We start from the raw sequence: 20,837 nt of genomic DNA, 5'->3' as shown, positions 1-20,837 counted from the left end.
TACATTTGCTCCCTTCAGATGTATTCTCAGACATATGTGGACTCTCTAACTTGGTTTGGTACACTCATCCAGAAAGATAACCGATTTGAGGGGATTTAAGCTCTGTGTCAGCCTGTCTAGCTTGGAAAACTGACACATGCATCAATTAGAGGGAGCAGAACATATGGTTTAGGGATTTTTACCTGGATAGTGTTCAAACAAACTCAAAGTGTCTCTGATAGGCTAGCAATCACCACAAAACAACTAGATCTTTTCCAAAACAAAGCTTAGAATTTATTGGGGAAATACAGGAGTACAGGAATTGAAAGTATAAGAATAGTGAAATGGTTGTGTTCAGAAGGACATGTGTGTGAAGAGTTACATAAGAGGAGATAGTGAAAGAGAGCCAAGCTGCTGGCTGAGTGTGAATTTTGCTCTGGGGAACAGCCATGAGGAGAAGTGGGAGCAAGGAAGGGATTTAAAAAGGGGGAAACAAGAGTTTTTTTAAGAGAAAAGGAATGAACATAGGAGGACTTTACCTGTCCTCAGTCTGCTGAGTTGGGTAGAGTACTTTTTCCATTTCAGTGATCCAGAGAGTAGGGGACTTCAGGAAGAGCTACCAAAAGTCCTGGGGAATTAGGAGGTAAGACAGCAGAGGGATGCTCCTCTGTGGTGAGAAAAAATCATGGAGCCCCCCCCCCCAAAAAAGAGCAGCTGAGTTGGCAGGCTCTTTGCAAACAGAGAGGAAGAGACTATTACCATTTTGGCTGCTGCGGCAGCAACAGTTACAGGAGCCAGCACAAAGGAATACCAAAGAAATAACTGTGAAGTCCAGGAATTTGGGTTGAGTCCAGGATGAGCCTGTGTGGATTTCCTGATTTAACTGATTGAGTTAAAGGGGTGGGGGCTTCTGTGAAGGGCAGCAAAAGGTGATTGCATCTAGGCAGGGGGATGTCCTGGGTGGACAAGAGGGCTAGCAGGATGGAGGCTTCACCCATGCTTGGGGCAGATTGGTAGGAGACATTCAGGCAAGGCTAGTAAACGTATTCAAGCCCACCTGGTGGCTTGATAGTAATTAGATTTTGTGCTCAGGTGATCTTGCATTTGCTGATGAAATTACATTGATAGACCGAGGTTGGTGGCCAGCTTTGCAGAACTTTGCAGCCATGGGTAATTGGGGAGCAATTGGGGAGGGGTCATGGCTCGGTGGTAGAGCATCTGCTTGGCATGCAGAAGGTCCAAGGTTCAATCCCTGGCATCTCCAGTTAACAGATTAATACTAGGTGATGTGAAAGACCTCTGCCTGAGACCCCATGGAGCTGCTGCCAGTCTGTGTAAACAGTACTGACACTGATAGACCAAGCAGTGAATCAGTCTCCTTTCCAGGGTTTTGGGCACATATTAGCATAGCCTGACTAAGGAGAGCCATGACCTCACCTTCTCCAAAGTGAGGTACTGCTAGTTCCTAAAATGGGTGGCAAGGCATATTTAGGCATGATGGAGTCAGGCAGGCATCATATATCTAGAAAGAGGTTCTTCGGTAACAGCATCACATGTGGACTTGTAGAGCACATTTGCAGCTCATACTCCCCATTCTACACATGCAGAAAGGTGTTAGCTACCTGCATGTGGATGCAGGTGGTGAATGTGTCTTAGTACCTCCATACTGAACTTCAAGAAAGAAATTTTAACCTGAACTTACTGTAAGATATGGGTTTTTTTGGTGGAACAACCCCCCCCCCCCCAACCCATTTTCTCAATCCAGTCGGGATGTGGAAAGTACTGAAAAATATATTCAGAGCTTGATATTAAGGGCACATCCAAAATCTAGATAACAAATCCCATTGCTTCCTGTGTAACACAGAAATGTGTAGTAATCATCCTTGGGGGGGAAAGAGATCCATTAGGCATAGAAGGACATTTCCAAAAGCAGGACCTTCAGTATCAGAATTGCAGCATGCTGAATGTATATATAAGAAGAACCAGAAAACCTTTATTGGCATAGTATAAGTAATCAAACAAAGGACAGAGTTTAAAGGATAGGTAGTATATATAACCTTTTGGCATGGGGGGGGGAGTGCTGTTAAGTCACAGCCAACTTAAGGTGATCCCATAAGGTTTTCAAGGTGAGAGACATTCAGAGGTGGTTTGCCATTGCCTGCCACTGCATAACAACCAGGACCAACCCTGCTCAGCTTCCAAGAAATGATGAGATCAGGCTTGCCAGGGCCATCCAAGTCAGGGCACAAAACCTTGACATCTCCACTAATGTCATTGCCATTTGAAAAAAAGTCCCTCTTAATGTCATTTTCAGACAAATCGGGGAAAATCTGATTGTTCCCGGAGGTATAAAAACAGTGGATGCCTATGGCCAGCTAGTTATGCCTGGTGGCATAGATGTACACACCAGATTACAGATGCCTGTGATGGGAATGACCTCTGCTGATGACTTCTATCAAGGGACAAAAGCAGCTCTGGCAGGAGGAACCACCATGATACGTATGTTCCGTCTTTGGCACCGGCAGCATTGAATACTGTCATTAAGTGGTCATTGCAAAATGTTTTACTTTTCCGTGCCAAATCAGGAAAAAAACTGGCTTGCTTCCAAGCCATTTGGTTAATAGTTAAGACCACATTTACCTGTTGAGTACATTAGCTGAGAACATGTAGACTGAACTCAGTCTACCAATGATATGGTTATGTGGTTGCCTTACAACAAGCCCCACTTGTGACCATGTGTACCCAGCTAACCATATTGTCCTGGTCAGCCCTGCCTGCCTCTGTCCATCTACCTACCTATCCATCCTTCCATCCTCTGTCTTCTATCAGTCTAATCACATCTTTATCCCACCCTTCCCCTAAGGAGCTCAGGACAAAGTTCAAGGTTAAGCTGACAGAAAGTGCCTGATTCAAGTTCACTTTGCAAGCTCCCTGACTAAGGTTGTCAGCCCCCAGGTCCTAGCAGGGGTTCCCCCGCTTTTGATCCACCGCCAGCCAGCTGACGTCATTGTGTGATGTCATCACACTAGGGATGTCACACGGCAATGCTCTGGTTTTGGGGCAAACTATGGTTTTGAAGGCAAAGAAGAGAAGAAAAGTGATTGGATTTATACCTCGCCCTTCACTCAGAGTCTCAGAGCGGCTTACAAACTCCTTTCCCTTCCCCTCCCCACAACAGACAGCCTGTGAGGTAGGTGGGCTGAGAGAGCTCTGAGAGAACTGCCCTTTCGAGGACAGCTCTTGTCAGAGCTAAGGCTTGCCCAAGATCATCCAGCCAGGTGCAAGTGGAGGAGTGGAGAATCAAACTCGGTTCTCCCAGATTAGAGTCCACACACTTAACCACTACTCCAGACCAATGTTCCCTCTAAGCTGTAGAGTCCTGTGAGCAAAAATTCTACTTTGTGAGCTACGGGCATTAAAGTTGTGAGCAGGTGATTTGGCTACTGCATAAATTAGTGTGTTCTGGAGCCCTCATACCTGAGCCGAGACAAAAATGTGTGAGCCGGAGGCTAAAAAACTGTGAGCTAGCTCACACTAACTCAGCTTAGAGGGAACACTGCTCCAGACCACTACACCAAAACCATAGAGTTTTGCCCCAAAACCAGAGCGTCACATGTGACTTCCTGCCCACACCTGGAATGCCCCCCCAAATCCCTCCACTGCAACGGTGAGGGGACCTGGCGACTCTATCCCTGACTGAAACAGGGAGGGGGTTGGGCCTACCCAGTTCAGCATTCTAACCATTAGCACAACCCTGGCTTATTTGACTTGTCACCTGAATTAGTTCTCCTTTGTTCGTATGTATGCATCACATTGTTCAATAAGTTCTGTACTGTTCCTGTACATATCTGCATTTCATTATAGACTCATAAGCTATCACTCCTGTGTCCTTTTTCCAGAACACTTCCCCATCGCTCTGGACATCATTTGAGTAAGGAGGCTGTCCTAAATAGATTTATCAGCATTAGAAAACCCTGATCCATTTTCCTTGAATAGCGAGCTGTTTGTTTGTTTTTTACACATACCGGGCAATTAAAGTCTTGCTGATACTTTTGGTTTCTTTCCTCCAGTTGACCATGTGTTTCCTGAATCTGGAGTGACCCTCTTGACAGCCTATGAGCAATGGAGGGAGTGTGCTGACAGTAAGGCTTGCTGCGATTATTCTCTGCACATTGATATCACCCGCTGGCATGAGAGCATAAAAGAAGAGCTGGAGGCACTTGTTAAAGACAAAGGTAGGATGGTAATGAGATTTATGGGGACTTTTGAGTGAGGAAATGAGGGGTTAGTCTTGGGGTTTGGACTCTTGGTATCCCATCCCTACACATTTGCCCAGCTTGTTAGAAGCGGTCATCACTAGGAAGTATTCAAGTTGCTCCCTAAAAGGTCTTCCACATAGGTGTGCATCTTCAGGCCACATGTGGAGTATTGTGTGCAGTTCTGGAGGCCTCACTTCAAAAAGCATGTGGATAGAATGGAGCAGGTGCAGAGGAGAGCGATGAGGATGATTGGGGGCCTGGAGACCACGCGCTATGAGGAAAGGCTGAGGGACCTGGGAATGTTTAGTCTGGAGAAGAAGAGATTGAGGGGGGACATGATTGCTCTCTTGAAGTATGTGAATGGTTGTCACTTAGAGGAGGGCAGGGAGCTGTTGGTAGCAGAGGATAGGACTCGCAATAATGGGTTTAAATTAAGGGTGGGAAGGTACCGGCTGGATATTAGGAAAAACTTTTTTACAGTAAGAGTTGTTCATCAGTGGAATCAGCTGACTAGGGCTCTCCCTCACTGGCAGTCTTTACGCAGCAGCTGGCCAAAATTTGTCAGGGATGCTCTAGGCCAGTGGTGGTGAACCTATGGCACGGGTGCCAGAGGTGGCACTCAGAGCCCTCTCTGTGGGCACACATGCCATCGTCCCAGCCAGGCCCAGACCATCATTAAAGTGTTGAATTCTCTGCCAAATAATTTTAAGTAAATGAAAGCATTTGGGATTGCTTTCCTTACTTTGTTTGGATCATCTTAAGTTAATGTATGAGTTGTTTTTTCTAAAATAAAACCTCAGTATTCAGGTTAAATTGCTGTGTTGGCACTTTGCGATAAATAAGTGGGTTTTGGGTCGCAGTTTGGGCACTCGGTCTCTAAAAGGTTCGCCATCACTGCTCTAGGCTGATCCTGCGTTGAGCTGGGGTTTGTAGTAGATGGCCTGTATGGCCTCTTCCAGCTCTGTGATTCTATGATTCTAAGATGGGGGTGTTATACACAACTCATAGGACAATAAAGTTGCTCAAGTACAAGGAAGAACCAAATGAAGTCAAGAAGCCAGGGATGACATCTTGTGAAAAAAACCCTGCTAACAAATCTCCCAACATTTTGATGTTAGTCTTTTCATATTTCCTCAATTATTGCAATACATTCCCATAACATGATGAGAAACTGGATGGGGAGAGGTGGTCCAAATCGACAGTGTGAGAAATAACACATGGGAAGTAACACAGCCAAACGCTTGAAGGCTGTTATCCAAACTGTCTGAAACCAACGGTATAGGTTCAGAGTAGAGGGGTCTACAGCATTACAGTATGAATTGTCCATACATTGTGGTTCCCAACCAATTATACTTGAATACTGAAAAACGATAGCAGTGGACAGTATTATTCAGTATAGATGGGTCATTTAGATATACTAGTTTGACTCAGATCAGCACTGCAGCAGAATATCAGCCTTTGGAGGGTGAAGTTGGGCAAAACAGTATAGGTATTCTGGGCAACCCCTTCCCATGGTGGCTCTTTCAGCAGTTGTAATTTCCACACCTGCAGAGTGGCTAACAAAATATCTGGCCGCAGCAGAGTTTGCAAGAGGTGGTGTTTACAGAACACGTTGCCTGGAAACCAGTGACCTTGCAGACTTTAATTCTCTTCTGCTTTTGTTCAGGTGTGAACTCTTTTCTTGTTTTCATGGCATATAAAGACAAACTCCAGTGCACTGATGCTCAGGTAACAACTAGTGTTCAGGCTTACTTTGGTTGTTAAAAAAAACAAAGCAACAACTTTATCCAAAGACTCTGGGAATTTTTTTCATTTCATTCTTGGCAGATGTATGAGATATTCAGCATCATTCGAGATCTGGGTGCCATTGCGCAGGTACATGCTGAAAATGGAGACATCATTGATGAGGTACTGTACATGTTTCAGGACTCACTTACAGTCCCTTTCAAACAGCCTTTATAATCTGTTTTAGTAGCTGGACGCTAACAAATGTTTTGTGTCATTTCAGACACAACCATATTAGCAACCAGCTGCTAACAGATTTTATTTAACTTTTCATACAAGACCACTTGGGTCCAGTTAGCAAAGTGAGGTTGAGCCATTTTTGAGGTAAACTTTCTTCGTTTTCACCTCTTCTTTGCACTTCTGAATCACTGTAGTCTGCTGTTTAAAATGTCTGCAGTACTTCCAATAGTGCTGCTTTTTCCCACTGCAGTCTTTCTCAAACTTTTTTTTATTGTTCTAAGGAGCGCTATAATGCTAGACCAAAACAGTGCTGCAGCAGGACCATTGAGATGCCTGCGGCTGTTCTTACATGAATAACAACAGCACTGAAGTGGTATTTTGGTCTAGCACTATAGTGCTCAACTTAAAACCTTAAAAAAAAACTGCAAGAAAGACCATGTAGTGAAAACGGGTGGTGGTGAGGGAAGCAGCGCTGTTTGAAATGGCCAGAGCACTTCAGAAATGGCTCATTAACAGGATGAAATTTGCTGTATGAAGCTCCCATACCTGGATCGTTTTACTCTGCATTGGGCCAAGAAGAAGTTGGTTTTATACCCCACCCTTCACTACCCAGAGGAATCTTAGAGTGGCTTACGATCACCTTCCCTTCCTCTCCCACAACAGGCACCCTGTGAGGTAGGTGGGGCTGAGAGAGCTGAGACTGACCCAAGGTCACCCAACGGGCTTCATGTGGAAAAGTGTGGAATCAAACCCGGTTCTCCTGCTGCTCTTTTTTTTTAATATATATTTTATTCGTTTTATCCATTATTTGTACACCATCTATTGTTACAGTTTTCTTACAGTTTTCTTCCCCCCCCCTTCCCTCCCTCTTCCCCTCCCTATCTTCATATTGGCCTTAGTCCTTTATCCCCAACCACGAGCACAAAGTCTGAATCTTCCACTGAATGTCTTTTCTTCCTTCCTTGGATATCCAGTCTATGTAGGTCTTCCATCTTTTCCGGACTTCTGCGGATTTTCCTTCCCATGTTAACTCCTTACGTAGAGTTGCCGCAATGTCTGACTGTATAAATTCAAACAGATAGCTGTGCCAGTTTTCAACTGTCCACTTACTTTTATCCTTCCAACCCAAAGCTATAACTGCTTTACCCGCCAATATCATAGCCTTGACTAAGGTTTGATTATTCTTGTCCAGAATCGGGCTTCCCATTGTGCTTATCAGCATTAAGTTGAAGTCTGTGTTTAAATTAGTTTTAGATACATTCTTTATAGCTTTAATAATTTCTGTCCAGAAGGCCCTTACTTCTCTGCACTCCCACCACATATGTGCAAACCAGCCTTTAGCTTGTCTATAGTGCCAGCAAAGGGAGCTTAATCCTGGAATCATGTTAGCCAGTTGGACTGGTGTCTTGTACCATTTTGTGAGGAATTTATATTCCAGTTCTTTAAATTTAAATACCTTGATTTTGTCTGTTCCTTTCATAATTTTTTCTGCCCCCCTCTCTTATATCTGTCCTTCTCTGCTTCACACTTTTTTGTAAATATTCTATCGTTTTATCTTTATTTAATATCTTTTTATAAATTTTCCCTACTAGACCTCTTTTCTTCTCAATCATTTCTTTATATATTTCTTCCATTGGTTCGTCTGTCCACATTTCTTCTTTTTCATTAACCTCCTTTGTGACCTTCTTTTTCATTAACCTCCTTTACAACCTCCCTGCTGCTCTTAACCACCACACCTAACTGTTTCGCTCAACAACAACAGATAACATCCAGTTTAGAACGATAACGTGAAGGGGGGCCTACAAGAATAGATGGCTTGTGTTCTTCTGAGATAAGAATGGCCACCTTCTTAACCCTGAGGAGCCAGGATAGTTTAGCATCCAGCTCCCTGGGAGCCTATTCCTTCATCTCCCTTCTCCTCTAAGCCTAGTGACTCTTAGATACAGATGATCCCACAGACGGTGTTACCCATGGATGTATCCCATGTAGGAAGGATCCACTGGGAGCATCATCAGCTGCTTTCAAGCTGATGCTGGCCAGCTTCAATAAGTATGCTAGAGAGTAATCCTAAGCAGATCTGCTCAGAAGTAAGTCCCATTTTGTTCTGTGGAGCTTACTTCCAAGAAAGTGTTCTGCTCCGGGTTTATGGTGGAAGCCCCACCAATGAACTCTGAAATTAATTACCTGGATCCTATAGGTTATCTCTGACTTAAAAATAAAACCATTTAAATGCCCTGTTTCTGACACACATTTTGGTTATTATAGATCCCACAAAGGGGGGATGGACTAGATGACCCTGGAGGTCCCTTCCAACTTTATGATTCTATGATTCATGGGTTGTGTTCCACCATTTATCAATCAGTGATAGAGAAGGAAATATAGGGCAGTTGGCAGTGGCCTGACAGAAATGTCTGGATCTTCCCCACAAACCCTAAACAAATGGCTTTCCATGTGTAAAGGAGAGCAGTTGAATGTGGTTGTGTGACTGCTGCTCATGTGTATCAGACATCTGTGTTTAGACATCTGAGACCTCTGTGGTTTGGATGCTTTTTTATCTTCTGTGCACTTTTATGGATAGCCTTGATGTTGATCCTCAGGTGCTCATATAGCATCAAGTTGCAAACTCAGAAGTTCCTCTGAAGGCATTGATTTGTTTGGAAACAGAGAATTTTTGTTCACATCTAACAAACATGATCCAGTTCACATCAGACCAGTGCCTTCAGAGGGCTTTTTATTTTAAAAAAAGTTCTACATAACAACATTGGAGCCCTGAGGATAAAAATTCAAGGGCATTTGTGGAAAACTAGAAAACCATGGAACAGACATCTTCAGAGTGCTTCAAAGACAAAGAGATTAGCCCTTGTGTACAAAAGATAACATGATTTTGAAACTCAGGCATGGAGATCTATTGCCTGTCAGAATATTTCATCTTACAACTGGGAAGAGGCAAAAAACTTTGGCATGCTAAATGTTTAGATGTGAGATGTTTGCTTCAAAAACACAAGACCAGATACCTCCTCCTTTTTTTTTTGCATCTTGCCCATCCCAGCCTCTGACTGTGTACAGAATGTGACCAATTCTATTCACAGTCACAATGAGGCAGCATATCAATTGCAACAGAGACAGCAGTTACTCATCAGTGGCTTCATTCCTTTCTCTGATGAAATGAATAATTACCTTCATTCCTCCAGAAAGAAGCTCGTCCACTCACTGGGATAGTACAGGTTTTAGGGTTCTCTTAGTAACATGTCCCAAAACCGGTAGGAACTGGTATTACCTTGGGTTGGATTCTGTGAAAAGCTCTCACTCATAGGAAGTGGGATGATTTTGCTAGTTCCCCCTCTCACTGCAGACCTCTGACTCCCCACTCATGCTTTTCTCAGGGGATCCTCTGTGTGACTTTGTTCTCCCTTTTGCAGGCTGCAGTCCTGAGAGAAGGATTTTCAAAGAGCATCGATGTCCTTATGGGATTTCGATGCGGAAGATCAAGACAGATATTCGAAAGCCAGCTATTTATGCATAATTAACCAGGCAGAGCTGACTGTCGGAGCTACGTGACAAACTGCATTTCTCTTATGGCAACATAATTTTTCTTTTCTTGGTCTCGTATAGAGGCCTCTGCCCTAAGACAAGGATTCCTATAGCGTCTTTGCAGGTTGCCTTCCTGTGTAAACTAGCCAGGCATAAAAATACAATGGTCAGACAGATGAAGGTTCCCCAAGATAATTTACTATCTTGCTGAGTTGCTCATGCAGTTAGGAATGGCAGATTGTTCTGATTGTCATGAGTGTAGATTGCATGTTTCATATTTCCCATGTCTCTACTAATTTAGGAGCAAAAAAGACTATTGGATCTTGGGATTACTGGTCCAGAGGGTCATGTGCTGAGTCACCCAGAAGAGGTAATGTTAAATTAGTATTATGGAATTGCTTATGCCGTACAGGCAAGTTTGATGGTAAAGTTGCTGAGTGTCACCTTCTGAATTGGGGTAGGGAAGCAATTTTTCTCCAGGCCACTTTGGCCAGGGATCCTGGAAGGGGTGGGGGTTGCCATCTTCTGGGCATGGAGCAGGGGTCACTGGGGGTGTGGGGGGGAGGTAGTTATGAATTTCCTGCAATGTGCAGGGGGTTGGATTAGATGACCCTGGAGGTCCCTTCCAACTCTAAGATTCTATTATTCTATGAACTGCAGCAATCCATTTTGTTGGACCACCTGCTGAATGTATAAGTTGCAAAAAGCTCCTTTAAAGAAAGTAACCAAGGCTAAATACCAAAATACGCATTCAGGAATATCACATGATACAATCCCGATAAAACAGTACCACTTCAGACTGAAGTCAGGGATCTTGTATATGGAAACATCTCTGCATGTGAAAACAAGTGCATCAGTGGGGGGAAGCTATAATCTAGTCCGATGTGCTGGTTTTCCGTGTATAAAGCAGAGTTAGTTAGTTTTTGTTTTTTTGAGAAGGCACTCAAATGACTGATTTTCTTTCTATAAGTTAAAGTGGTAAATTCTAAAAAGGTCATGGCACATCAGAAGACAGGTTAATTTGGGTACATAATTTTATGCATCCAATATGTGATTCTTTTCTCTGGGACCAACCCTGTAGTTGCCTCAGTTATTACAGAAGCCTTCTCCATTCTATAGTTCCAAATTCGATTATGAGTGACATCAGCATATACCAGGATGTGGTCTGAAGGCACATGATGTTGCAGACTTGCTAAAGCTAAGCAGATCTAGGTCTGGCCTGTGCCTGTATGAGAGATCTCTTGGAACCCCATGGATGCTGCCTTAAGTGCTATGATGGAGAAATGATGTGATGGAGACTCAGTAATCCATTCTAGATGCTCCTTAAGCTTTTCTATGCAATGGGTTTAAATGCAACATACCCAAAGTCATGCATGGCACCTAACAGGGAAGCTCTCTTGCCTGGTAGCTGTATATATGCATTTCAGCATTAGAACAGAGCCACAAATATGCAACATATCTAAATAAAATCATATTAATCTTTCTACTAAAGCACTTGGATGGGGGATCACCAAAGAAGTCCAAGGTTGCTACTAGGGGTCTGCCAATTATTTTTTTTTTGGGGGGGGTGTTTCAGGTATATTGGACCTGGAAAATATCAGTGTTCCCAAATTCAAAATACTGGTATGTTATTCAGACGTTTTCCCCCAAGTTTCCAAATTTTTCAGCTCCATTATTCCCTATGGGAGAATGTTCCAGGTAGCGGGGGGAGTATTTTTAAACGTACAGGTGCCTGTCCTTTAAATAACCCCAGGTTTCAAGTTGATTGGACCAAGGGGTCCAATTTTATGGGCCTCTAAACAGGGTGCCCCTGGGCATTCTGCATTGTTTTCTGTGGAAGGGAAAGGGGGGGGGGACCTGCAAACTGCTTCCAGGGCAAAAAGCCATTCCTGCAAGTAGCAGTCACTCAGATTCAACAGCAAGTCCAGAGAATCATTGCAGTAGAAACTGAAGGGGGGCATTTTTCAAGCCCTGCAGAACCAGTTCCAATGTACAGAATGCCTGGCAGAATTAGTGTGACTGTGGCAGTGCAAACCCAGCAGAACTAATGTCCAACAAGAGAATACCTGCTGTAGAAACTGAAGGGGGTGCAGTTTTGCAAGCCCAACAGAACCAATTACAATGTGAAGAGTACCCAGCAGAACCAATGTCACTGTGGCAGTGCAAACCCAACAGGAATAATGTCATACCAGAGAATCTCTGCAGTAGAAATTAAATGTGGGAGGGGCAGTTTTGCAAGCCTAGCAGAAGCCATTGCAAAATACAGAATGCCCAGCAGAACCCAGTGCCACTGTGGCAGTGTAAGCGCAACACAATCAAAGTGAAAGCACAGCAGAACAAATCTGTGGGGGGAGGGGAAGATTTTGGAAGTGCTGTGCAAAAAAATAGGAAGAGGACACAAAGCAACACTGGCAAAGAAAAAACTCTTGAAACTGACAGAACACAGTTGAAATTGACAAAAGGAGCCTGGGAACCCCATTGAAACTCCTGAAGGCACAGAAACAGAGGGGCGGGGAGGAAAACAAAAACAGTCCCCAGAAGCCTGCAAATGCTGGCTCCCAATCTCCCCAAATATATCTGGAATTTTGGGGGGACCATTTTTTTTTTTTTTGGTTTTCTGAAAAAATCCCAGATATATTTGGAATGCCAAATACCTTTTTCGTATTTTTGGGGTATATTGTCAGCTCAGGTGTATCCAAATCCACACCCCTAGACACTACCTATATCCAGCGTGTAATGCAGTGTATCAGCTGTCAGTACAAGTTGGAGTGATGTCCTGAAGACACAGTCCTCCTGAGTGTCTTTTTGTTCCCCCAGGTTGAAACAGAGGCAGTGTACCGTGCTATTACGATAGCAAAACAAGCCAATTGCCCTTTATATGTCACAAAAGTCATGAGCAAAGGGGCTGCGGATGTCATAGCTCAAGCCAAGAGAAAAGGTAAGTGTCCTTTCCTCCTTTTACACAAATAAGGACTAGCAGCTTGGCTCTAGACACTCTTGTTTGCATAAATCATGCATTTGTAGCTCATCTGATTTCCAGCAGGCTTGAGGATTATCAAAATAAAACATTTGCCTTTGGTTATTAGTCTCTGCTGAACAGTAATGAATCCAAAGGGGTTGGCATGCTGATATGAAAGATCATGTCCTCCCATCTGCACATCAGTGCTGCTTCACACATAATGGCTTCCCAGTGTCAATATGGCATCTGTGTTAGTTGGGGAAATGGCTCATATGGCATGATCCCAGGCAGCAATTCCATTAAAATGTCTTTTTATGACTCCCTGGGGATGCTTCTTGTGCCTTTTTTTGTATTGAATTCAAATAGTGATAGCCTTTAAAATACCTGGAGAGCATTGGTCCAGTCTTTTAGGTGTATTTTCTCCATAGCGATTTACAGCCAAGTACAGAATGCAGCATGAGAAGCCAGCCTTTCATGCTCAGGCTTGCTCTAGTGTAGCACAGCCCTGTAAGGGCTAAATTATCCCGGTCCCTTCATTCTTGCTTATCACTGTCTATGGAAACAGCTTTGCACAGTTCTGCAGGGTGGTCTCTGGCTCTGATTGTGACCCTTGACATTGGGTGCATTCAGACATCAAGACAAACTTCTTGTGTGTTCATGTTAGACCGGTTTCTATGCTCAGGTGCTCCCTCCTTCATACCCCTCCTCATGTATGGAGGGCAACTGAATGGCTCCTGGTTTCAGAAGACTTGACTCCCAGCTCCCAGTTTGATGCAAAGCCTGAATGCAGGAGCCTGGGCAAGTCGGAGTTTGTTTCTTCCCTACAAACCAGGATTCTAAACAGAGATTAAAGCACTTTTCACATTACCATTCTAAACCAAATGTTATTTGTTGTTGGCCCGATTTTGAGTAAAGCGATTCAGGGACAGGGGTTTCGTACACTGAATTTCCTTCCATTAATGAGCCATCTCTGAGGCGCTGTGGCCATTTCAAACAGTACTTTCCCCCCCCCGCCCTTTTTCGCTGTGCGATTGACCTCTTAGGGTTTTTTTGACCATTCCAAATTGAGCGCTATAGCACTAAACCAATATAGCACTAAACCAATATAGTACTTCAGTGCTATAGCGGCACCACTGAGATGCTCTCGACTCCATTGAGTCAATGGAATCAAGGCATCTCAGTGGTGCCAGTATAGCACTGAAGAGCTATATTGGTTTAGCACTATAGTCAGAGGAAGATCACGTGGTGAAAAGAGGTGGGGGGTGAAGCAGCATTATAGGAAGCACTATGGACATTTTAAGCATGCCACAGCAATTCAGAAGCGCAACAAAGGGTGTAGAAAATGGAAGAAAGCAGTTTTCTTCAAAAGCGGCTCAACCACGCTTTGCTAACCCAACGCAAGCAGGTTTGTATGAACAGGTAAATAAATTCCTCTAGCAGCTGGTTACTAAAACAGGTCTGTCTGAAATGACAGAAAAAAATCCATTAGCAACCAGGTACTAAAACGGAATACAAAGGTAGTTTGAAAAGGGCCTACATGTTTATGATGTCTGAATGTGTCGTAATACCAGTGACCTGGTGCTGACTTTGCAATAGTCCTCTACAGCTTCTGACCTCTGAAGCCTTATCTATTTATTCATTGTATTAGACTTTTATACCACCCTCCCCTCAAGCAGGCTCTGGGCAGTGTGCAACAATTATCCATAAAATACATATAAAATCCAATAAGTAATTTAAAATACAGTAATATAGTAATATGTGGCCCACTGGCCAATACAATGGCTTGCCAGAGCTTGACAATCCCGTTTGTTGCTGTTCTCAACATGCAACCAGAACAGGAAGTTTATTGAGCCCCTGGCGGGCCACCAGATGCAGTTGGTGGGCTGCATTTCACTTGCTGGGTCACAGGTCCGTAACAGGATATGAGCCTTACATTGGCACATCCATTGCTGCCCCTCATTGAAAATACTTGTTCAGTTTGCATCTAGAAGGAGGAGACACAGAGATGCTACAGAGCTTACTCTATGAACCATCGTTGATGGGTGGAATGTTTATTGCCCTGACTGTAGGTCATAAAGAAAATTAATTAGGGCTGTCACTCACAGAAATGGCACTCGCTCAGCCATTTGAGTTTTAGTTGGTTGGCTGATAAAATCTACATATATTTGCATAAGAGAAGAAACAAGGAATCTAGAGAAAATGCATGCTTGCTTTATTTTTAGATGGTTGAAGCATGTTGATGCTGCAGCATCTCAGAAGAGAGGCAGGATGCTTAGTAGTTGGAGCATTTGACTAGGACCTGGGGTACTTCGGCTCAATTCTATGCTGACCCTTAAAGCACACAGGGTCAGTCACTCTTCTGAAGTTTCACCTACCTCAAAGGGTTGTTGTGAGGGGAAAGGTGGGGAGAAACACACATGTCACCGTGAGTTCTTTGGAAGCCGGGTGAGATAAAAACGTATGGATAGAGAGAGGCATTATCCCTTTTCTCTTGCACAGGAGAGAATGTCTCTCCTCAGACAGCGCTTGCCCATTTGCAGTCCTAGTGCAAATCTTGTATCCAACTAACTGGGGGGGTGCATTTTAGGCAAAACAAAATGTTTCTAGGATATACGTTAACTGATTAATTGGCTAAATGTTGCTGCCTTGATGTAAGCCATATTTGGCACGGAGAACACTCCAGCCATAATTAGTCACTAATGGGCCTTAGTCAAGGCCAGATTAGATGAGGCATTGTCCCTGAGTTTGCCCTGGGGACATGGCGCCATGTTGTGAAGTGAGTTCCCACTGGCAGACTCCTTTTAACAATGCTGTAGGGGCCCCGTTCTGGTTGAGGCAACCATGGCAGCAGGACGAAGAGCTCCTGCCTTTCGTTGCACTGTTTTCCCAATCCAGAATGGTATGGGGGTGGTGGTGGTGGTGGTTGTGATTACATGCCCCCATCAGCATCATTTCAGGGTCAGGAAAACAGCTCAGGAGGAAGGCAGGAGCCCCTTTCCCCTGGCTCCATGGTGGTCCCAAGTCTCATTGGTTTTTAACAAGATTCAGTTGCAACTACCATGGATGTTTAAAAAAGCATGAATGCCTTCCTGCTTGGCTCTTTGCATGCAAAATGACAGCTCAGAAAGCTGAAATCATGAGGCATGGCAATCCTGCTTTTCCAGGTGATCAAGCGATGGCTTTTATTTATATATATTTCATTCATGCCCCACCTCTCTTCCCAATGGGGACCCAAAGCAGCTTGCACGGCTCTGCTCTCCTCCCACGTGGTAGGCTGAGGGTTTGTGGCTAGTCCAAAGCCATCCGGCAAGCTTCCATGGCGCAAGTAGGGATTCGAACCAAGGTCTCCCAGATCCTAGTCTGATACCTTAACCAGGACACCACACTTCAGTGTTAATGAAGCATTCGGAATTTCCTTTGGAAACTGTCTTGAAATTCTTTCAACATTGATTGAGCATCTTCAGAGACGGCAGGCCAAGCTGTCGTGGGCAGGATCCTGCAGAGCTGTCAAATACTCCTTTAGTCTCAATCCTAAACCTAACAGGCCCACGGTCAAGAAATGCTGTCTTCTGTGAAAGGCCCTGCACATTCTGTCTGTTCTTGCACCCATGTGTACATTTCTCTACTGGTTTGTCTCCACTTTTCTGCTGTCTTCATCAATGCCTTGTAGTTTCAAAACTGTGTTTCACTCCAGAACTGGCATTGAAGTGAATCAGCTCAGGATTCTTTTGTTCAGTGGTTCATCCTTATTTATCAGCATGTGTTTAAAGTAGGGCACGATGTATATTCTTTTTTTAAAAAAATACCAAGTTGGCCTAGATTTTACACAAAGAATGTTGAATCTTGCTACTTGAATATGTTATGCAAATGGAGTGGACTTGTTCGTTTTGCATAATTTCACCTCCTTCTGCTTGGACATGTCGAGGGGGGCAAGGAGCAGTGCTGAGCAGTCCCCAGCCACTTTCGACAAACATTGATCAAATGTTTTTTAAGCTTATTTTCATGAGGGCTAGAAATCTTGCTCTTTAATGACAGTTCGGATTCTCAGGAGGCTGAACTGTGGAAGCATGACTGCGTTTCACCCTTGAATGGCATATTGGTGAAAGTGTAGGATACATACAACTGTGGTTTTAAGTTCTACTTCTTATGAGAACAAATTACCTATGGTTGTGTAGGGAGGCTGAAATTCGGAGTCTAATGGTGCTTTGACAAGTGCTACGAACTCCTTTGTCTCCATGATGGTTTTTCTTTTAAATTAAAAAGGCATCGCAAAGTAAACAAAGGCCCCGATCAAACGGGCCAGATAATGTGGGGGGGGAGGCGTGGCTGTTCGCCCCGGAGCAAAATAAAGCATGGTAGCCCAATCACACGGTCCCCCGAGTCTCTGTGCTTAGACGGTTAACTGGCAATCACACGGCGATGCTGCAGCGTGGCAAAGAAGTGGCGCAGTGTGATCACACAAGGATTTTGCATTTGTGTGCATGCGCAGTTCCGCGGAGCAGCACTGCTTTCAGTTTTGTGTTTGTGCGCATGCACTTACAAAAATATTCGGTTTGCAATGGGACATGGACGAGCGCCGGATGCCACAGGATACTAGTGCTCCCGCAATCAGACGCCCACCTGTGCGGCGCATTTTTTGGATACTAGTGCACTTTCCTTGGTACTTTTTAACTCCACATCTTCGGCGGGACACCACGGGTTGGCCACGGGTGCGCTACGTTTCCCAGATGTTGCAGTGGGATCATGCTCCGAAAATCCGCCCGACATTCATACCTTTCACATGGCAAATTCTCCGTGTGACTGGGGCCAGAGGCTAACTGAGAAGCAGTCCCTAGAAATATTGCTATTTAATTAAAATGAATTAGTATCCACATTATCTTGTTGACGTGGCTAAATATGGCCTTAAAAACACACCAGTAGCTGAATTTGCTACACCAAAACTTTCTGCATTCTCCTCGTAGGGGAGTACTCTAACCCTCATTAAAAAAATTGCAGATACAAAATTCATAAGAGTATAAGATAATCTGAATATGCATTATGCAGGCTGGTTTGATATCATAGTACATGAGTAGGATTTCCTTAAACGATTTAACTTAATTTTATCCATTTTACCACATAGCTCAGAGGAGAATATATGGCTGTGTTCTTGCCATAACCTTGTGAGGAAGATTAGGTTGGGAGACAGCGAGTGGTCCAAACTCGCCCAGCAAGCTTTATGACAGAGGGGAGGTTTGAACCTGCTGGGCTCCTAGATACTTGTCCAGCTCTCTAGCCACCAAATCGCATTGGCTTTTACTTTGAGGAATGCAGCCTAAGACTAGAACGAGATGTGCAGCTGCCGCTGAAAAGAGCTGCCTGTGACTTCACCGCATGTAAATCTTCCCATCCCTGCTGCACTTCACTGGCCACTGCTTGAGGGGATAGAGAAACTCACAAAGTGATGGTGCCACACTATATGATTTGTGTTACTATTACTGGGGGGAGAGGAGGCGGAAACACAGGGCTGCCATTTCCAGGGCCAGCTATGCACGTCCCGTAGTATCTAGTTCTTGCCTTCATTCCACCATTCGCATCTTGGAGTTCTTACCTTTTAGCATATTTCCACGAGGATTCTCACGACAGCTGTTTCTTGATTTAGGAACAGTTGTATATGGAGAGCCGATCACGGCCAGCCTGGGCACTGATGGCTCACATTACTGGAGTAAGAACTGGGCAAAAGCTGCAGCTTTCCTTACATCTCCTCCCATTAGCCCAGACCCTACGACCCCTGATTATCTGTCTTCACTGCTGTCATGGTAAGTGCTCCAAGGTTGAAATATCTGTCTATAAAATTTTCAAACAAAAGGCAGTGGCTTTAACACAGTGGTTAGAACTGGTGACTGTTCCTGGCAAGAACTTCCCAAGTGGCCCACATGACTCCTTGGGTTTGGTTTCCCCTTGTGCCAGTTTTCTTCCTGTTTTTTGATTAATTCAAAGAAGGAAGGAATTGTCTTCTGGAAAGGGCATAATGGGTTAGATCTGTAGTCAATCTTTAGATATGGTCACAGTTGAAGCCACCGAACGTCACGGCTTCTGGTGTCCCTGTGTTCATGTCATCATCATTTTAAAAGGTGGCTTTTCGTATGGGTGTGGTTGTGGAAACTATAAAGGGGGGCTGAGACCCCAGGTTCTGTCCCCACAATGACAAGTGTCTCACATTCCCATTGGAACCCTTTTTCCTACAAGTTAAAGAGTGGATGTATTCCATTGCCATGTGCTGGAGAAGGAAAGGGCTCAGTATCTGGTCACGTGAAAAGTCCCTGCTGGCCACTTTTTGAGACACCATGATTCTGTGTGGTACCCTGTCTCAAGCTGGCTATACAAAATATTGGCCACATGCTAACATAATCAGAATGGTACATTCTGGTATATGAAAAAGATGGAGTTTTATGTATATTCTGCTTAACGGCCATATAGTAGTAGAGTGTGAGGTGCCAGAATGTCATCATATCCAATTCACTGACAGTTTATGGATCCGCCAATACAAGTAGTTTTCAACCCATAGGTTGGGACCCTCAGGTGGATTATGAATCATCACCTGCTGTGTCATGAGCCACTATAGAGCTGCCAGTTTTTGTTGCCTTTTGGAGTATCTGTTGCTAATAAGCCTGCATGCACCTTGTCTCCTGCCTCTCTTGCATTCATGCAAATGTATGTATTCCCAGTCAGCCATCGTTTCCTACAAGGGATTATGGGAACTGTGGTTTTCTTAGCCTTCAAGTCAGTTCATTTTATTAGTGCACCCTTGCTGCTAGTTATCCTCCCATGAAGGGAGGGGGGGACTGGTAAGGGAGAGAGCAGATTTGTGTGTGTTTTGCAAGCATCTTCATTGAGTCCTTGCAAAAACCAAAAGCAGGACTTTTCAGGTATTCAATTGACAAAACATTTGGAGGGATGGGGATTGTGGCTAGTTTCTGGGACTTCCTCATATCAGTGCTCCTAGTACTGCTTTGCAAACAGCTTTTTTAAAATCAGGGCAGTTTCCAGAGTCTTTGCCAGTGTTGATTGCAAAGGGGTAGCTTTGTTAGTTTGGTGTAGCAAAATAAAATAAAAGTCCAGTGCCAGTGTGGCAGCTGTGTTGGGTGGAGTGCATGAAGCAGCCTGCCTTGTAAGTCTGTTGACTCATACCACTATAAGTGCCCCCCCCCCCCCCCCTGGGGGAGGAGAGAAAAGAGGGGGGGGGGGGGGGGGGGAGGAGGCACAAGCTTCGATTAAAGGATAGGTAGTGCATAAGGTATGTGCTCCCTAAAGGTCTCTTGTTTGGAAACCTGCTAGACCAAGTTTGCACTGATTTGTGAGGTAAGTACTTTTTACTATTTCCTAGATATTTGACTAGACAGACAATATGCAGATAGGAGGTGAACCTTTGTGGCGTAGGGTAAATGCTTTGTGTGGATGGCTTCAATATATATAGTAAAACTGGCTCTCAACGTCACCCCCCAAAGGTTACACACTTTTACTCAACGAAAGTACTACTTTTTAGCTGAGCCTCAAGTAAAGTAAATGAACCCTGAAGGGAGATTTGATTCCCCTTTCTCCAGAGAAGGTACCTCAGCAGGTTCAAGGCTGCTCTTTTACCACACAGAGCTCCTTTCTACAGAACCTTTACAGATAGGTTAGGAATGATGGGCCCATTTGTCACACTAAAATGGGGTTTCTTCTCTAAACCAGCCCAAGACCCTAACTAAAAGCTAAATAAAAGCCTGGCTAATCTGACACTCCTCTCCAGAGCCACAAAATCCCTGAACAAAGGGGGGAAAGAAAAGTTTTCTTCACCCGTCTTAAGCTGAGGCTAGCTCACCCCCCTCCCATCCAGTGGAGTTCCATGGGCTCTGATTGGCTGACAGTCACTTGGATTTGCCTGAGGCCTAAATCCCAAGGATTGGTTCAGAGCCCTTGAAGGGAGGAGAGTCTTTTGAGGATGATTGACAGAGACACCTTCACGACTAACAACATTTATTTCGATTTGTCTTTCATGAGTCACTGCTGACTTCCTCAGGTGTCTGAAGAAGTGAGCTGTGACTCATGAAGGCTCATTTGGAAATCAGTGTTAGTCTTTATGGCACCACTGGACTTTTGTTTTATTTTGGCACTGTAGCTAGTGG

General features: G+C 44.3%; 1 protein-coding gene across 2 annotated transcripts in view; it reads left to right on the top strand.

Annotated features, from left to right (window-relative positions):
- The window catches only part of DPYSL4 (dihydropyrimidinase like 4), a 42,996-nt gene that overhangs the window by 10,773 nt on the left and 11,386 nt on the right, over window positions 1-20,837 (top strand). For both annotated transcript variants that reach the window (XM_015409357.1, XM_015409358.1), the window contains exons 3-9: window positions 2,294-2,478; window positions 4,050-4,214; window positions 5,905-5,966; window positions 6,066-6,146; window positions 10,036-10,104; window positions 12,552-12,672; window positions 18,332-18,488. In XM_015409357.1, coding sequence (XP_015264843.1) covers window positions 2,294-2,478; window positions 4,050-4,214; window positions 5,905-5,966; window positions 6,066-6,146; window positions 10,036-10,104; window positions 12,552-12,672; window positions 18,332-18,488 — 840 coding nt within the window. The remainder of the gene's footprint in view (window positions 1-2,293; window positions 2,479-4,049; window positions 4,215-5,904; window positions 5,967-6,065; window positions 6,147-10,035; window positions 10,105-12,551; window positions 12,673-18,331; window positions 18,489-20,837) is intronic.

Source organism: Gekko japonicus, unplaced genomic scaffold (genome assembly GCF_001447785.1).
Source record: "Gekko japonicus isolate JY-2015 unplaced genomic scaffold, Gekko_japonicus_V1.1 scaffold716, whole genome shotgun sequence".
In the NCBI taxonomy this organism is placed as follows: Eukaryota; Metazoa; Chordata; class Lepidosauria; order Squamata; family Gekkonidae; genus Gekko; species Gekko japonicus.
Note: the sequence above shows the minus strand (reverse complement) of the source record. Positions and strands in the feature narration are given on the sequence as shown.